Here is a 19,478-nt window from a genome sequence, read left to right on the forward strand (position 1 = left end):
GCCTTGAGTGTTGTTTACTGTGTTGGGAAGGGAGGGAGCCGATGTTTAGAGAGCACTTACTACATGCTAGGCATTGTGCTAGGTGCTTTGCATGTACCATAATCATTGATAGATGTATCTGTGGGGAGAGGAAGACAATCCCCTGATGTTTCTCCTATCTCCTCTCTAAAAACCACTCTCCCTTCATTTAATATGGAACACAGTTTGGAAAATACCCTTTGAAGGGGGTATTAGTTTACACTGAGAAGCTAATGATGGACACAATGAACCTTCATTAAGAAGAGGTTTTGGTAAGGGGAGCAAGGGAGAAAATGGCACTAAGACTGAGTCCCTGAAGGTTGTAGAAGGGGAAGAGGTTTGCAGAAAAGGGAGGGGCCACCAAGACAGTCATGGGTCAGCCACTTAAACTTTGATATTCCTCTGTACAAAGCTAACCCTTTCACATCAGCGTACAAAATCCAGTGCCAAGCACACTGCCCTGCACATAGAAGGCATCAGTATACATCTCTTGAGCAGGACTCACCCAACACTGCTTTTGGGTGGTTTAACCAGCCAGGCTTCCAGGCAGTAAGGTTTGACTTGGCTGTCATCAACACTGTTAAATGCCCAGGCCACGTAGGCTTACATGGAGCCATTTGAAAATGGGTGGTAAGAACAGAAGTGAAAACCAGGGGGCAGGTATGCTGTCTCCTTAGATGAAAGCAGCTTCAGTACACTTGTCCAGAAAGACACTCACACTTCACGATTATTTTCTAAGTTTGCAAGCAGGAGGGATCTGCCCAAGAACATGGCATGCTGGGGATCTTCCCGGCCTGCTGTGGTGGGGAAGCCGTCCTGCTCTGGAAGAGCAGCTCAACTAAGGGTGAAGTGGCAAGATGTGGAGGCATGTTCCCACCCACCCGGCCTTGGGTACCCGGAGCTGTTGACAGAAAAAGCGGGGAGACCCTCTGAGCCCAGGCTGTGCTTCCTGAGGCCCAGAGCATGAAAGTAGGCACCTACCGTCCCAGCACATCATAGCAATGTATCCTGGAGCACCAGGGAGCAGAGGGTGGGGAGAAAAGCATGCGTCAGGAGGTGGGAGATCAAACTACCAGGAATGATCCTACACTGGGGCAGAATGAGCAAGTGCTACCGTGAAGGGCCTCCTGACACCAAAATGCCCCTCCCAAGAGGGTTGAGAAGGACATAAAGAAAAGATGGTAGCTCCGTTCCCATCCTAATTGAGCCAAAGGCCAGGTTTAGGCAGACTTGGGAAAGGCCAGGGGAACAGAGTCTACTGTGGAGCCAGAATGCCGACATCCCAGGGATCAGGGGCTGGAGCTCCTCTGCTTGGTTAGCATGAGAAAGCACAGGAGGCTCTGTCCACAAGTGTGCATCTCAGGACACTTGTTGGGCAGTGGGGCCATGGTGCCTTCTCCCGAGGGTGGCTGCCACACATAATCAAGGGCAAGATTGGGAAGCAGCATTTGCCTATCTCTTGATGGGCTCTGGGGCAGCAGCCTCCATCCCAGCTTGAGGGGTGAGTGGTAGGCCTGGGGGCCAAACTCTCCCCCCATCCACTCTGGGCTGGAGTGTGTGGGGCCCCTGTGCATGGGCCCTGGATGCCCCACCCTCCTGCTTACCTCTTGGAGCTGAGCTTCCATGCTGCCTCCTGTACCCGGACAGCAGGAGACAAGGGGGGCCCATGGCCCTCCACGGTGCTGACTGCGCTGGGGTAGCCAGCGGGACGGGGGAAGCGGCCCAGGGCAGTGTTGTTGGCATTGTTGATGTTGGCGTTGGAGCCAGTGGACGAGTAGCTGCTGGGGGTGAAGGTGGAGTCCACCAGTTTCTCGTGGGATGGCGACTCGGTGTCGCCTTGGCTGTTACCCGCCTTGTTGATGTGCAGTGGGCGCTGGGTGGTGAAGGTCTGGGGGAAGGCGCTCCGGCCGTCGCTTTGGTAGTAGCTGACGTGGTTGCCGAACAGGCCACCGGCCCTCTGTAGGCAAGACGGGAGGGGTGGGTGGAGGAGAAAGCCCCCTCAGCTACCTCTCCTTCTCAGCGAAGGCACGGAAGGTTGTCCGCCTTCCAGAGAGCACAACCACGCCGGGCAGCACATGGCAAATGGGGAACTCTTCACCTGCGTGGCCTGGTGGTTTGAGAGGGAGGGACCCAGAGAGTCCCCTCTGAAACCACTGGGGGGAACAGTGAGGGACAGGACCTCTTGCAGAACCAGTCAGGCAGGGAGGCTGCTCCCCTGGGACTTTCTAATGAACCCCACGAGGAGTTTCAAGGACCAGTGTAGGATGGCAATCCTTAATTGCAGCCAGTGCTTGGCTTGGCAGCTGTGAGGCACGGTGAGGGCTGAGGGGTGGGGAAAGAGACCAGGGGATTCTAACAAGAATTTTTTAAATGGAGATCCAAATGGCTCACTGAGCTAGAAACCATGTTGGCGAAATGGTTTTGAAAATAAGGATGACACATTGACTCCATTAATTATATCATGGCTTTCTCTCCCCTGGGAGGTTCTTAGAGATTTCAAATCAGGACCCAATGTTTTTTCCTAACGCTTTTTTCTTGTCCTGGGTGAGTGGGAAAGTAGCTATCTGCAAGTTGATCTGTGGGGTCTTGCTGGGGCAGTGTTATCATGGTGCTGAGTCCCTGAGGCCATTCAGTGATGGACATTTCACAGTGATGAAGATGAGGATGGTGATGACAGGGTAGCCACAAGGAGGGCAAGCTCCTCCCGGTGACTCCATAGCCCAGGACCCCTGTGTGGTCCCCCTGTGGGAGCTGGAAGGGACAGTTGTGAGCATGGCCCCATTGCAATGGTGGTCAGTAGTTTCTCCCTCACTTGGGAAGGGTTTTAACCAAGTACCTCAGGGCTTAGGCATGGGCCACAATGAATGGAGAGAGCAGGACCCAAGAGTTCCACTATCCTGGCAGAGTCAGGTTTGGTTTTCACTTCTAAAACTGACACTCAGCCTTCATATCCAGGATGGGAGAGGGAAGGAAGGCTGGAGGGGATTTTTGTGACCTGGAGAACACATGCTTTATCTCAAGAGGATAATTGCCACTTGGTTCCACTCCTCTGCTACCACGTGGGAACATAAGCCAGATTTTCTGATTTTTTTTTAAAGAGAAGCCAGAGGTCTAGATTTTTATTTGAATGTGCTGAATTTCCAAATGTCGGCAAACAAAATAGGTCTGCAGATTAGATGAGGCCCAAGAGCCACCATTTGCAACTTCTAATGTAGAAGTTTCTCCTAGGAAACATTTCCCTTAAGAAAAGGGCTCCTCCCCTCTTTCTCCAAGAGCCAGTGACACTCTGTAAGCTGCCATGTCCTGGGAGCCCAGCCTTGAGATGGAGTCAGCCTTGGAAAACATGCAGGGATAGGAAATAGTTGACTGGGAAGAGCTTGGAATCTGCCTTAGAGCTCAGGGCTTTCTCCCTGGATTTTCTTAGCAGAAAAGGTGAAGCCAGCCCACCTTCTTACTTCAAACCAAACTTTAAAAAGATAAGAGAGTGCTCCTATGGCATCCACCTACCCTGAAGATGTCATCTTCGGAGGCAGCAGACACAGCCTCCTTCATGGCCTTGTCCAGCTCCTCCTCAGCTGTCAGATCTCCAGAGATGGCCCGTCGGATCTCAGGCCCAATGTCATGCAGCGTGCGCAAGCCAGCCTGAAACCCAGAGGGGCACCCAGCCACCTGACCCACCTGCCTCTCCACAAGGCAGGTGAGCCTGAGAGGGTTTATCTGTGTGTGCTAACTGGGGATGTGGTTCGGGAACTCTCTTGTCTGCCCCAGAGTGGAAGAATCCATTTCTCCACCCAGGAAGGATAAAGGGCTGTTCCAGAACTTCAGCAGAGCTCCATAGAGCTCTGGGGAGCTGTGAAGCGGGCAGGACTGTGGAGGGCAGGGTGTGTGGGAAGCAGTATGTAGCCCCTTCACACACCCACCTGTAGAAAGGTTGGAACTCTCAGAAAGTTTCCTTCTGAAGGGACCTGGCCTCCAGCCCACTGATGACAGATTTAAGTCCTAGCCAGAGGTTGGAAGAAGGTGACCAGGCCCTTCCTTAGGGTGTGGACCCCCCCTCACCCCTCACCTGCAAGGACAGGGCGTTCCTTTGGGAAGGCTTGCCCACAAGGCCCTGCTCTTTGCGCTTCTTGAATTTCCGGAAGTACTCTTGGATCAGGAAAGTAGCATAAAACTTGCCAACGGTGACCTCATCATCTGAGATGTAAGAAAAAAAGGACAGAAGGGAGATAAATGGGGGAATTCAGTTGGGCTTCATTAACTTTTTTCAGCATCCAAACTTTCTTAAGTTTTTTAAATTTAATTTTTTAAAAAGAGGTAGTCTATTAACATGGTTCAAAAGGCAAAAATATACTAAAAGGTATACAGTGAAAACTGTTTTTACCACCCCTCCCCATCTGCCTAGTTACCACCTTTTAATAAATAACCTTTCTCAAATTAGTTTGAGTATTTTTCCAAAAAGTCTTTCTGCAAATGCTTTCTGAAAATAAGCAAATATATTCTTATCCCATCTTTTTTTTTTTACACTAGAAGTAGCCTATTGTCAAAATTATTTCCCAGCTTGTTTTTTTTTTTAAAGTTAAAAAAATGTATAAAAAACTTTAGTGGTGCCTGGGTGGCTCAGTCGGTTAAGCGTCCGACTTCAGCTCAGGTCACAATCTTGCAGTTTGCGAGTTCAAGCCCCACATCGGGCTCTGTGCTGACAGCTCATAGCCTGAAACCTGCTTTGCATTCTGTGTCTCCCTCTCTCTCTGCTCCTCCCTAACTCATGCTCTGTCTCTCTCTCAAAAATAAATAAACATTAAAAAAATTAAAAAAAACTTAGCTTATATTGCTAACTCATTTTTATTGGATTCTAAAAAATTTTTAGATGTTTGCTTTTGAGAGAGAAAGTGCAAGTTGGGGAGGGGCAGAGAGAGGGGGACTGAAGATCTGAAGCAGGCTCTGCACTGACAGTAGAGAGCTTGATGCAGGGCTAGAACTCACAAACTATGAGATCATGACTTGAGTCAAAGTCAGACGCTCAACCGACTGAGCCACCCAGGTGTCCCTATTTGATTCTAAAACTTGAGATGCCCATCATAAACTGACCAGTCCCCTAAGTGCAAACGGTTCTGCTTAAAGATGGGGTTTGGTGTAAGGAGCACCTTCTCCTCTAAGTCTAGGTTTTTCTTATAATTAGACAGATTGGGTTTTCTTACCATGTGGCTTGGCTGGGTCCCTGATGGGCTGGACCCCCAAGTTACACATGACATAATCAGCCTCTGTCTTGGGAATGAACCAGGTGGTGGAGAAGCCAATGACTCTCCAAGGAGAACACTGCATGCCCTATGAGTAGCTCCTTGGTTCCATCTTCTTCTCTGGGAAATGGGCCCAGGAGATAGCTTGTAGGTTAGATATAGGGGCTTGTGATGGTTCTCTTACTCCTAGTTGTACTTTAAGAATAGCCAAGTCTACAGCAGTGATGACCTTCTACATGACAAAGACCTCATTACCATGTGAGAGGGAAAGCCCTGAGTTCCCTGTTTAGGGTAGTTGGGGAGGAAGAGCGGTAGGGAAGAAAGAGCTTGGAGTTCTAGCATCCCTCAGACCTGGGTTTGGATTCTGAACCTACTAGGTAGTCACCATGTAGTCTTGGGTCAGCTACATAGTTTTGAAGAACTTCAGTTTCTTGAGCAAACTTCATAGTAACGTTATAAGGATTAAATAATGTATGCAAAACATCAGATGATGCTTGGCCTGTGTAGGTGACTTTTCACTTAGCTCCTGTCCTGCTTCCCTTTGGGAAGTGGTTCTCAACAGGGGGGGTGGTGTCACATTTTAAGGAGTGTTTTGGGATTGCGTGGGACTTTCTTTTAGCTGTCACAGTGTGCTACAGGTATTAGGTGGTTCCAGATGTGTCCCTTAAAATACAGGCATGTTTTACACAACAAATAATAGCTTTGCAATCTCCTAGATGTCCATGTGGGGACATAACCTGCCTATAACTATCTAAGCTAAGAACCTAACTGCATTTTACATATGAACAGAAAATAATTTTTTGCCTGCTTTTAATATATCCAGAATTTTCCAGGAATATAACTGCCGTGTAAATTGATGGAAGACCATATTTGCTTTGTTTCCACTTGGTTAAGAGGGGTTTACATTTTGGAAAATTGTATCTCTGATGGCAACACTGCTCATGGTCTGAGTCACCTGCGGTCTGCTGCGGTCTGTAAGTAGTCACCTACTTACATCGGTCTGCATTTGTTCTATGTATGTGCACATACGTAGGTGCATGTATGTATACATACATGTGGATATTATATTATTTAATATACTTAGTTATCCCTCAAAATGATAAACACAAAATGTCAATGATATTCAATATCATCTTAGTTCCTTTAAACACAAACTTATTCATCATATGTAGATGTGCGCAAGTATTTCAGTTAACTATGACTTTTGGCATAGTGTCATAAGCCATAGTGCTTTAGCATGTATATATTGAAGAACATTTGACTTTAATGTATTTTATGTTAAAGTGTTATATTAATATTTTGGAAATTATATATGTAGGAAGATTATTATTTTCATTCAGGGTAGTAGTAAGAGCATTATAAACTTTTTGTTATGAAAAGGGGCTTTGGGTTTGACAGGGTAGAGAAACACTGCCCTAGGAGAAACAAAAAGAATTTCAACCCAGAGAGGATCTCAGGGGATTCTTTTTCCAGGGCACCATTATTTCCAGAGCAAACAGACTGGTAGTTTATGGGGAAACTTATATTTGCAGAGTTTCCTTGGAAATTCTGTCAAACCTCTAAGTATTGAGGGGCCTTGCTTGGTCTTGAAATGTAGGATTGGACCAGATTTCCAAGCTGACATTCTGTATCTGAGTTTGTGAAGGGCATGGCACCCTCGTCCCTTCTTCTTTTAAAAAAATTTTTTTTAACGTTTATTTATTATTGAGAGACAGAGAGAGACAGAGTGTGAGCAGGGGAGGGGCAGAGGGAGAGGGAGACACAGAATCTGCAACAGGTTCCAGGCTCTGAGCTGTCAGCACAGAGCCCGACGTGGGGCTTGAGCTCACAAACCGTGAGATCATGACCTGAGCCGAAGTTGGACGCTTAACTGACTGAACCACCCAGGTACCCCTACCATCGTCCCTTGTAACCAATAGCACCTTTGAGCCCCACACACAAAGGGCCTGGGGAAAGCAGGCCTCCCAAGACTCTAGTAGATTCAGAAACCAGGCAAGAGATCCTGAAGTACTCACCACCTGCAGGGGGCACCACTTGGTCTAGCAGCTTCATGCTGGTACGCTTCCAGATCTTCTTGATTATGGCCCGCAGCTCCTCATTGGCTTGTTCTAGGTTCCCTGAGGGGAGGGAGATGCAAGGCTGAAAAGGATCATCAGCCCCTTGGGGCCCTCCCATGGAGTGGGTCCTTCTGTGTAGAGTGGGAAGCCGCTACTGGTGGCATTTTGCCCCACAGAGAGACATGGTCCACGAGCTTCACTCTCTCTCTAGGCTACCTCCATCCATTTGTTTGTATTGTTCTCTGCACTCCTACTTCCCCCTCCCTCCATTCCCTGTCCAGTGCAATTCCTTTTTGCTTCCTCTCTGCCTGCTGCTTGGGCCAGCCACTGGTATCCCTTCACCCCCACATGCTGCTTCCTTGTGGGTGGCACTTGGAGCAGACCAGACAGCCTGCCCTGACTAAGCTCAACAGCCACCTGCCAGAGAGCATGAGGGACTGTTCCAGTGCATGGCATTTCTCATGGGCCTCTGTGGGTGATTGGGAGGTTTCCCCCACATAAGGCATAAAGCATCCATACACAGGGGGACCTTGGTGTCAAAGCCCTTTTCTGAGTCTCCTGTGGGGAGGATGTGGCAAAAAAATTTCTACTTCTACCTCAGTGTAGAAGTAGAAATCAGTAGACACTGGGTTCTGTTTTGGAGTTTCTCTGGGTCTACTTTTTCCACTGGTAAAATTGACTTAATTTGATGCCTATCTGGTGCAGCCTCTAGACCACTGGTGGTAGAGCAGCTGTAAGAGAGGATATGGTGGGCAGTAGTCTAAAATTCTGCCTGAGCTATCTCCCACCACCACCAATATATACACACCCTGCATGGTCCCTGGGACTGTGACTCTGATGGATTTTACTCCTGTGATTATATTATATTATGTGGCTCCTATCACCTTAAGATAGGGAATCTAGGTGGGCCTGACCTAACACATGAGCTCTTTAAAAGTAGAGAGTTCACAGGTGCAAACTTCCAGTTATAAAATAAATAAGTCCTGAGATGCAATGTACAGCATGGTAACTATGGTTAATAATACTGTACTGCATGATAGTTGCTAAGATCTTAAAAGTTCTCATCACACACACAAAATTATAATTATATATGGTGATGGATGATAACCAGATTTACTATGGTGATCATTTCTTAATATATATAAATGTGGAATCATTATGCTGTATATCTGAAACTAATGTAATGTTATATGTCAATTGTACTTCAATAAAACCAAACCAAAACAAATAAAAAAGTGATGCATGAAGAAGGTCAAAAGATAAAACTAGAGAGTTGTCCCAAGTTGGAAGCAGAAGGAATAGGAGGTAGCTGCTATGGCCTGAGAGAAAGCACACACTGATGCTGTGAGCTAAGAGCCAGTCCTACAATGGCAAGAAATGAATTCCTCCAAAAACCTAAATGAGCTGGAGCTTCTGGAAGAGGACACATCCTGATCAATATCCTGATTTGGCTTTGTAAGACTCTTAGCAGAGAACTCAGCTACTCCATGGCCGGACCCCTGACCTTTAGAACTGTGGGCTAATAATAGGTATTGTTCAAGCCAAAGAATTTGTGGTAATTGGTATAGGTATAGGAAACCAATACAGGGGTGTTTACTGCTACTACACAGGGGAAGCAGTATGGTTGAGAGCTCTGGTGTTAGACTATCTGAGGTGAAATCTGCCCTGTGGCCACACCAGAGAGTCTCCTGTGGAAAGTGGTCCAACAGGAGTAAGCAGAGGTGGCAATGGAGAGAGAGTGATGGATTCCTGAGTCCCCTGTCAGATCCAAAAAGTACCTGGAGCCAGAGGATAATCCTGGGCATTCCAGTTATGGAGGCATCCCTAACGGTTAGGTTCACTTCCTGGTTAGGTAGTTAGTGGTTTCTGACATATACAATGAAAGAGTCATAATTAAAATAATGCTCAAATAAAAATGCTTATCTTTTGTAGTGGGTTGAATAGTGTCCCCACCAAATTCTTGTCCACATGGAACCTTAGCACATGGCCTTAGTTGGAAATAGGGTCTTTGCAGATGTTACTAGTTAAGACAAAGTCATACTTTATTAGAGTGGACCCTAAATCCAATACTACTGGTGTCTGTATAAGAAGAGGAGAAGACACATGGAGACACACAGAAAAAAGGCCATGTGAAGATGGAGGCAGAGACTAGAGTGATACAGCTATGGCCAAGCAATACCATGCATTGCTGGCCCCCACCAGAAGCTAGAAGAGAGTCACAGAGCAGATTTTCCTTTGAACCTTGGGGAAGAACAAATGTCACCCATACTTCTCCCATTCAGTAGGTTGCCTTTTCCTTCACTGTGTGAAATTTTTTTGGTTTGACGTAATCTCGTTTGTTTATTTTAGCTCTTTGTCCTTGCCTGAAGAGACTAGTCCAAAAATATTGCCAAAACTGACGTCAAAGAATTTACTGCCTATATTTTCTTCTAGGAGTTTTATTGTTTCAGGTCTTACATTCAAGTCTTCATTTAAATTTTATTTTTGTATGTGGTGTAAGATAGTGGTCCAGTTTCATTCTTTTGCGTGTAGCTGTCCAATGTTCCCAGTACCATTTATTGAAAAGACTTTTCCCCCATTGTATATTCTTGCCTCTTTTGTCATAGATTAATTGACCACATATGTGTGGGTTTTTTTCCTGCACTTTCTGATTCTATTCCATTGGTCTATGTGTCTGTGTTCATGCTGGTACCATACTGTTTTGATTAGTATACTAGCTTTGTAGTATAGTTTGAAATCATGAAGGATGATACTTCCAGCTTTGTTCTTCTTTTTCAAGACTGCTTTGGTTATTTATTTTTGTGGTTCCATGCACATTTTGGGATGCTTTGTTCTAATTCTGTGAAAAATGCCATTGGTATTAAAAAAATTTTTTTAGTGTTTATTTTTGAGAGAGACTATGTGTGAGCGGGGGAGGGGCAGAGAGAGAGACACACACACACACACAGAATCCGAAGCAGGCTGCAGGCTCTGAGCTGTCAGCACAGAGCCTGACATGGGGCTCAAACTCACAAACCATGAGATCATGACGTGATCTGAAGTCAGATGCTTAACTGACTAAGCCACCCAGGTGCCCCGCCATTGGTATTTTGGTAGGGATTGCACTGAATCTGTAGAATGCTTTGGGTAGCATGGACATTTTAACAATATTAATTCTTCCAATCCATGAGCACAAAATATCTTTCCATTTATTCATGTTGTCAGTTTCTTTCATCAATGTCTTAAACAGTATTCAGAGTACAGGTCTTTCACTTCCTTGGTTGAATGTATTATAGGTATTTCATTATTTTTGATACAATTGTAAATGGAACTGTTTCCTTACTTTATTTTTCTGATCGTTATTAGTGTATAGAAACAGTGATTTCTGTATGTTAGTTTTGCATCCTGTGACTTTACTGAATTCATTTGTCACCTGTAATAGATTTGGTGGAGTCTCTAGGGTTTTCTCTACACAATATCATGTCATCTGCAAATAGTGACAGTTTTACTTTTTCCTGTTCAATTTGGATGCCTTTATTTCTTTTTCTTGCCTAATTTCTGGCTAGGACTACCAATACTACGTTGAATTAAAGTGGCAAGAGTGCACATACTTGTCTTGTTCCTGATTGTACAGGAAAAGCTTCAGCTTTTCACTACTGACTATGGTGTTAGCTGTGGGTTTGTCATATATGGCCTTTATTATGTTGAGATACATTCCTTCTATACCCACTTTATTGACATTTTTGATCATAAAATGAATGTTGAATTTGTTAAGTGCTTTTTTCTGCATCTATTGAGATCATCATATGATTTTTTACCCTTTGTTTTGTTAATGTGGTATATCACATTGATTAATTTGTGGATGTTGAACCATCCTTGCATCTCTGGAATAAATCTCGCTTGATTGTGATGTATAATCCTTTTAATGTATTGTTGAATTTGGTTTGCTAATATTTTGTTAGGAGTTTTACATCTATATTATCAGGGATACTGGCCTGTAATTTTCTTTCTTGTGGTATTTTTCTCTGGTTTTGGTATCAGAGTAATGCTAGCTTTGTAAAATAAGTTTGGAAGACTTCCTTCCTCTTTAATCTTTTGGAATAATTTGAGAAGAATAGGTACTAACTCTTCTTCTTAAATTTTTTAAATTTATTTTTATTTTTTAATTAAAAAAATTTTTTAATGTTTATTTTTGAGAGAGCAAGAGAGAGACAGAGCATGAGCAGGGGGAGAGGCAGAGAGAGAGGGAGACACAGAATCAGAAGCAGACTCCAGGCTCTGAGCTGTCAGCACAGAGCCCGACATGGGGCTTGAACTCTATGAGATCATGACCCAAGCCAAAGTTGGACACTTAACCGACTGAGCCACCCAGGCGCCCCCTTAATTTTTTTAAGTGTACTTATTTATTTTTGAGATAGAGAGAGAGAGAGAGCGAGCTAACAGGGGAGGGGCCGGGGGGGGGAGAGAGAATCCCAAGCAGGCTCCACACTGTCAGCACAGAGCCCAATGTGGGGCTCGAACCCATGAACTGTGACTATGACCCACCCATGAACCATGAGACTATGATCTGAGCCAAAATTGAGTCAGACACTTAACCGACTGAGCCACCCAGGTGCCCTGATACTCTTTTAAATGTTTAGTAGAGTTCACTTGTGAAGCTGTCTGGTCCTGGACTTTTGTTTTTCAGAAGTATTAAAATTACTGTTTCAATTTTATGACTTGTAATTGGCCTATTCATATTTTCTATTTTTGTGTGTGTGTGATTCAGTCTTTGGAAGGTTATGTGTTTCTAGGAATTTATTCATTCTTTTTTAGGTTTTTCGATTTGTTGGTATATAATTGTAGTAATCTCTTACCCTTTGTATTTCTTTTCTTTTTAATTTTTAAAAATGTTTATTTATTTTTGAGCAGGGGAGGGACAGAGAGAGAGGGAGACACAGAAACTGAAACAGGCTCCAGGCTCTAAACTGTCAGCACAGAGCCTGATGCAGGGCTTGAACCCACGAACCGTGAGATCATGACCTGACTTGAAGTCTGACTCTTAACCGACTGAGCCACCCAGGCACCCCTTACCCTTTGTACTTCTGTGGTGTCGGTTGTAACTTTTCTTTCATTTCTGATTTTATTTATTTGGGTCCTCTCTCTTTTACTCTTGAGTTTGGCTACTGATTTTACTTATCTTTTCAAAGAACCAGCTCTTACTTTCACTGATCTTTTCTTTTCTTTTTTTTCCCCCCAATCTCTATTTCATGTATTTCCACTCTGGACTTTATTATTTCCCTCCCTCTACTAATGTTGGGCTTTGTTCCTCTTTTTCTAGTTCCTTTGGGTATAACGTTAGATGGTTTATTTGGGATTTTTTTTTTGTTTCTTGAGGTAGTCCTGTATCATTATGAGTTTCCCTCTTAGAATTGCTTATGTTGCATCCCATAGATTTTGGAAAGTTGTATCTCCATTTTCATTTGTCTCAAGGTATTTTTGTTTGTTTGTTTCCTCTTTGATTTCTTTGTTGACCCATTTGGTTGTTTAGTAACAAGTTGTTCAGTCTCCACATGTTTGTGGTTTTTTTTCCAGTTTTCTTTTTGCAATTAATTTCTAGTGTCATACCATTATGTTTGGAAAAGATGCTTGATATGATGTCAGTCTTCTTGAATTTACTGAGACTTGTTTTGTGGCTTAACTATCCTGGAAAATGTTCCATGTGCACTTGAATAGAATGTGTATTCTGCTGTTTTGGATGAAACGTTCTCTATATATTTATTAAGTCCGTCTGGTCCAATGTGTCATTTAAGGCCAATATTTCCTTATTGATTCTCTGGATGATTTATCCATTGATTAAGTGGGATATTAAAGTTCCCTACTATTATTGTATTAATGTCAATTTCTCCCTTTATGCCTATTAATATTTGCTTTATATATTTAAATGCTTTATGTTGGGTGTATAAATATTTACAAATGTTATATCCTCTTCTTGGATTGAACATTTTTTCATTGTGTAATGCTCTTCTTTGTATTTTGTTATAGTCCTTGTTTTAAAGTCTATTTTGTCTAATATGAGTACTGCCTCACTAGCTTTCTTTTTGTTTCCATTTCCCTGGAATATCTTTTTGCATCTCTTCACTTTCAGTTTCCGAGTGGCTTTAGATCTGAAATGACTCTCTTATAGGCAGCATATAAATGGGTCTTGTTTTTTATCCATTCAGACACCCTATGTCTTTTGATTGGAGCATTTAGTCCATTTATTTTTAATGTGATTATTAATAGGTATGTACTATCATCATTTGGTCAATTGTTTGCTGGTTATTATTGCAGTTCTTCTCTGTTTCATTTTTCTTCTTTTGGTGTCTTCCACTGTGGTTTGATGGTTCTTTAGTTATGTTTGGGTTTCTTTCTCTTTATTTTTGTTTATCTATTGTAGGTTTTGGTTTGTGGTTACCATGATGTTCATAAATATTGCTCTCTCTATATATATAGCAGTTTATTTTAAGCTAATAGTCACTTCAGTTTGAACAAAATTTGTTTTTAGTTCGAACACATTCTAAAAGCACTACATTTTTACCCACCACCCGCAATATTTTATGTTTTTGATGTTATATTTGATATATTTTTTATTTTGTGTATTATTTACTTACTGTAGTTATAGTTAAATTACTATTTTTGTTTTCTTAATATTCATACTATCTTTTTTTAAATGTTTATTTATTTTTGACAGAGAGAGAAACAGAGCATGAGCAGGGGAGGGGTAGAGAGAGAGGGAGACATAAAATCTGAAATAGGCTCCAGGCTCTGAGTTGTCAGCACAGAGCCCGATGTGGGGCTTGAACTCACAGACCACGAGATCATGACCTGAGCTGAAGTTGGATGCTCAACCGACTGAGCCACCCAGGCACCCCTATTCATACTATCTTTTTAAGTGGCTGATTTACTGATAAATATAAGTATATAAATACATATATTCTCTTTATCAGTGAGTTTTTTCTTCAGGTACTATTTCCAGTTATGGCCTTTTCTTTTCTGCTTAAAGAAGACCATTTAACATTTCTGATAAGCTTGGTTTAGTGTCGAGGAACTCCTTTAACTTTTGCTTGTCTAAGAAACTATCTCGCCTTCAATTCTGAATGATAACCTTGCCAGGTAGAGCATTCTTGGTTGACAGTTTTTTCTTTCAATACTTTGAATATATTATGCCACTCACTTCTGGCCTGCAAAATTTATGTGAAAAATATGATGATAGTTTTATGGGGGGTTCCTTTGGGCATAACAAGTTGTTTTTCTCTTGTTGCTTTAAAATTTTTTCCCCTTGTCTTTAACTTTTTACAATTTAATAATATTCCTTGGTATAGGTCTCTTTGGGTTCTCTTTTAGGACTTTTTGTGCTTCCTGGACCTGGATGTCTGTTTCCTTTCCCAGGTTAGGGAAGTTTTCAGTCATTATTTCTTCAAATAAGTTTCCTGCCCCCCCGTCTCCTTCTGGAACCCTTATAATGTGAATTTTAGTGCATTTGATGTTGTTCTAGAGGTTCTTAAAACCATTCTCATTTCTAAAAATTCTTTTTTCTTTTTGCTGTTCTGACGGGATGATTTCCACTATTCTGTCTTCCAGATTGCTGATCCACTCTTCTGTATCATCTAATCTGCTGTTGATTTCTAGTGTATTTTTCAATTCAATTCTTGTATTCTTCATCTCTGTGACTTCTGTTTTGTACTTTCTTATATTTTGTAACTCTTTGTTGAAGTTCTCACTGTGTTCTTTCATTCTTATCCTGAGTTTGGTGAGTATCTTTATGGCCATTACTTTGAAATCTGTCTGGTAAATTACCTATCTCCATTTCATCAGGGATTTCCCACCCCCACCCCCCCTGCCCCCGGGTTTTATTTTTCCCTTTCATTTAGAACATATTCTTCTGTCTCCTCATTTTGTTTGACTTTCAATTTTTGTTTCTACAAATTAGGTGAAATAACTACCTCTCCTATTCTCAAGGAGTGGCCTCATGTAGGACCATCCCCTGTGTAGATTGCATGTGCCTGGAAGTTTTGGCTGGCTGGCTGGAGTTGAAGCCAGCAGGGCCTCAGGGAGTCAAGGGACATACGGTGCTTGGATCACCCTGATGGAATGGCTGGAGCTCAACAGACACTGACTGGGGGTTTCCTGGGGTGCACTGAGACCAGGTCACCTTGGTGGGTTGGCTGGAGTTGGTGGGCATGGGTGGGGGCTACCTGGGGGAAGCTGGTGTGGGCTAAGGGCCTGGGGCTCATTGGAGCAACCCTATCAGGCCAACTAGAGCACTTAGACCCTGCTCTCATCTGCATTATCAAGGTGAAAGAGGAATGTAAACAATGGTGCTTTTTGGTACCTCCAACCTGGAAAGAATTCCAGTACTCCCCCCACCACTTAGTGGATGTAAATGGATTTCCTTCACTTATAGTCCTGTTGCCTGTTTTCCCCCTGTGTCTCAGGGTAGGTGAGTCTGGGTGCAGGTCCCTCAGTGCTATCCCTCCTCACTGCAGGTCATCACATTGGTCAGGGTGTTCCCATGGTTACCATGTTTTCATCTTTCCTGCCATTCTCTGTGTGGTGCTTCTAACATTTGTTGTGCAGAAGCTGTTTTTCAGGATGAATTGCTCTATATGTGGGTGTAGATTTGGTGTGTCCTTGGGAGGAGGTGGATTCAGGGTCTTCTTACACCAGAATCTCAGACTGCCTCCTTCAGCCTTTGTTTCTCTTTAGTTTGACAGCATAACTTGAACTATTTTCAATTTTTTAAAGATTAGCTCATTACTTTGACATGTGTCTTGCTGGCCTGGTTCTTGTTTTCCTTCATTGTAGATGTTTCTATTATTTTGTGGAAGGATTTAACTGAGAAATGGCACTTCTTTGGATTCTTCACTGAACTGAATTCCCACACATCATTATCATTCTTATTTTACAAATGAAGAAACTGAAGTAGAGAGAGAATAAATGCCTTATCAAGTTTTAAACAAGCTTCAACAGCTGACTTTGAGGCAGGTGGTCTTTTGACCACACTCTAGGAAACATTGTAATTAAGCTAGAAGCTCTTGGAGAGCAATTGCATCTTCTTAGGTACATTCTATATAGCCTTTTCCACAGAGTGGTTCAGAAATACTTATCAATTACAAAGACAGCTGATTATCTCAGCCAAGGCTGCTGCTAGCCCATAGGGCACATTTGTGTAAACCAGAAGGCATCCCTTCAGGTGGACACATCCCTGAGGGAGCATGGCCCAGCTAGCAAAGCACAGGTGAGATCTTAACCCATACCTGTCAGCTAGCTGAGCACCTCGATCCAGGCACAGCCTGTATAATTGTACGTGATTACCTTGACCATAATCACCATTTGCCAATATGACCCCTTCCTGACACTTCTAATTTAAAAAGAAAGGTAAACATTTGAGAGATCCACACAGTCAGTAAAATTTCATTTAGATGGGGCTTAGTCCTGCTTCAGGTAACACTCATCACCTTCTGCTTTTGAAGTATAAGCTATGACTTCAAGATATCACCCAGAATCATTCATAGAAATTGATGGAAAGCTAGGGTTCAAAATAAATAGGCTAGAGGCCAAAAGGCCATTCAAGGAGCAAAGGAAACATGAGCAGGCCAGGCCTCTTCAGCATGTGAAGGTTATCACTGAGCCGCTGCTCTGATACACAGGATGGGAAGATCCTGGGAGCACTTTATAGCCTATTGGTTTCCTCTTTTGTTAACCTGTTAGACCTTCTGAATGGCTCTCCCAGTGGCCCTCAGATGACCCTTACCTTCTGTTTTGATCCGCAGGGCTGTCCGGACTAGGGCAAACAGGGTGGCATTGAACATGACAGTCCCATCACTGTTCAGAGGCATGTTCATGGAGACCAGGCGCTGGAGGAGAAAGGGAGGCAAAGCTGGTGATTACAGCAAACAGTTCTCAAAGGACCTACAGAACCACCATGGCAGGAGAATGCCAGGAGGGAGCCTTGAAACTTGTGTGTGTGCTGGGAGCAGGTGGGGGTTGAGGCATGGGTCACTAAAATGTATTCAAAATCTGTTCTGGGGAGAATCTCAGCTCTGCCATAAGTACTTTCACCCTACCACACAGAGTGAAGGAAGAATGGAAATTGTCCTTATTAGACACTTGCCTCCACAAAAGGATGGTAAGCCCACACAACCCCCTCCTCTGCTCAAATGTCTGCTCAGGCATATGGATGTGCTTTCTACTGGCAACGAAGAACAGCTGCATGCCAGGCATTTGCCAGGAGCCCACCTGCCAGCAGCATTCATCCAAAGCCTTGACAAGAGAGACAGTAATGGCAGGTTTGCATGCAGGAGGTGTAGTGTATCTTCTTTTCTGTATATTGAAAAATATACCTCTGCATCAAGCTGAATTAAAAGCTTGTTGACTGGATTGGATCAGATTGCCCTTTTCCCTCCATTCTCACCACCCAAAATAGCTGCTATTGCATTGTGCCCTGGTGTGCGGCCCTCAGCACACACCAGAGTAATTATGAGAAAGAGCACCATTCTGGCATCTGCTCTCAAGATGTAGTCAAAGATCTTATTCGTTAGATCGTATGGTGTCCCATTAACCATAGTGCCAAAAAGGTTTATAATTTTCCTGAGTGACTGGATCTTCTTGACTCTCAAGCACAGTGTGAGTTGTGGACTGGCCGTGGGGAAGCTCAACACCCAGGCAGTCTGGAAGGCACAAAGACACACTGTCACCTTGTGCAGGCCACATTTGTCCCTGCTTTTTTGTCCATTGTGCTTTGACTTTACATTTAATTTGTGCTCTTTTTTTTGGTCTTATCTTCTATACCCTTGGAAATCTTCTAACATCTTTTTTGGAACAAGGTGGAGATACAAGTGAGAGAAAAATGAGTAAAACAGAGCACGATTCAGTTCTCCATTTTCCATGAATGGTTTATCCACAGAGTTAAATTTTTCTATTTGAGTCTCTTCTATACAGCTCTCTGATCTCACTTTCCTTAACCCCTTTCAGCTCATTGTTATTCCAATAAGGAGTACAGAGTGGTGGAAATGGGGATTGAAAGAAGAGTGGAGAGAGTGGAAACAATACCCTTCAGCATTTGTGGGGCTACCTGGTTGGGATTATAATGAGGTAAGGGAGGTGCCTGGACACACAATTGAAGGGGGCGCTCACTCTCAGGGTCATGTGAGGGCCACATGAGCAACAGGTCTAAAGAGACTAGGATGTTTGTTTTTACTTTTATGGCGTCATGGACTCACTTAGAAATACGAACATGATGGATCCTCTCCCTGGTACAATTTGTGAGTGTTTCAGTGATTTTGCACACAATTTTAGAGATTTACAGGTCCCTGAGGCTGATACATAGACACTCTAATAGCCCCCTGATCCCAGGAAGAGAACCCCTAATCCATCTGTCCTTGGCTGGAAGTCTTCTAGGATGCCTAGGTGGTGCAGCTTGATGGGACTGCGCATGTGGCTGGTTGGGTCATGAGGCATCCATTTCATCTTTCCTTTATGGTGTCTGAGGACTGATTGTTGGTAGGAACCTCAAAATATAATCTGGCCCATGCTCATTTCTTTAGGCACATAAAATATTGTCTTCAATCCCTGTAAGGATCAAGGTCTGACCAAGGTCACAAGACAAATAGGCCTCTTCCCTTGCATATTTTTTCTTTTTCTCCTTTGAACTCAGGTCATCTCTTACTTTGCAAGCCACGCGGTGAGGGCACAGCTTCCCAAAACCCAGTGGGGGCTGAATCCGCCGGAGTAGGGTCACCACATCTAGGTGTTTGATACGACCCCTAAAAGAGGAAGGAGAGGAGTCAAAGATCAGTCAAGAGTTGTGGTTTCGACTAGCAGCCCAGGACTCAGTCTGGGCTCTCCAAAGCTATTGTTCTGTTGGTCAAACTTGGTGCAGAATTGCAGAATTCATGGTAAAACTCCAAAACCAATATATACATTTTAATGAACAATTTTCCACCAGTGCTTTTAATGAACAATTTTCCACCAGTGCTTTGCTTAAGGTGGAAGAGACTTTCAGGAGTACAATGAGATTCTTACAGATACTTGCTGCTGCAATCTAACCATCTGACCAAAAGGCATTTATTGAGCATCAACCGAATGTGATGGACCTATGAGGGTATCTTTGAACCTGAAGCAAGAATGGAGTGAGATCTACTTGACTAAATATTTTAACTTGAAT

General features: G+C 43.4%; 1 protein-coding gene across 12 annotated transcripts in view; it reads right to left on the reverse strand.

Annotated features, from left to right (window-relative positions):
• Window positions 1-19,478, reverse strand: part of CACNA1C (calcium voltage-gated channel subunit alpha1 C) — a 662,038-nt gene that overhangs the window by 9,876 nt on the left and 632,684 nt on the right. For all 12 annotated transcript variants that reach the window (XM_047065565.1, XM_047065566.1, XM_047065559.1 and 9 more), the window contains 6 exons: window positions 18,981-19,077; window positions 17,067-17,169; window positions 7,271-7,372; window positions 4,085-4,212; window positions 3,526-3,660; window positions 1,623-1,975 (listed from right to left, as the gene is read on the reverse strand). In XM_047065565.1, the coding sequence (XP_046921521.1) occupies window positions 1,623-1,975; window positions 3,526-3,660; window positions 4,085-4,212; window positions 7,271-7,372; window positions 17,067-17,169; window positions 18,981-19,077 (918 nt within the window). The remainder of the gene's footprint in view (window positions 1-1,622; window positions 1,976-3,525; window positions 3,661-4,084; window positions 4,213-7,270; window positions 7,373-17,066; window positions 17,170-18,980; window positions 19,078-19,478) is intronic.

This window comes from Lynx rufus, unplaced genomic scaffold (assembly GCF_022079265.1).
Source record: "Lynx rufus isolate CCGP_SWC_20201006 ecotype Redwood Valley unplaced genomic scaffold, mLynRuf1.p SCAF_7, whole genome shotgun sequence".
NCBI lineage: Eukaryota > Metazoa > Chordata > Mammalia > Carnivora > Felidae > Lynx > Lynx rufus.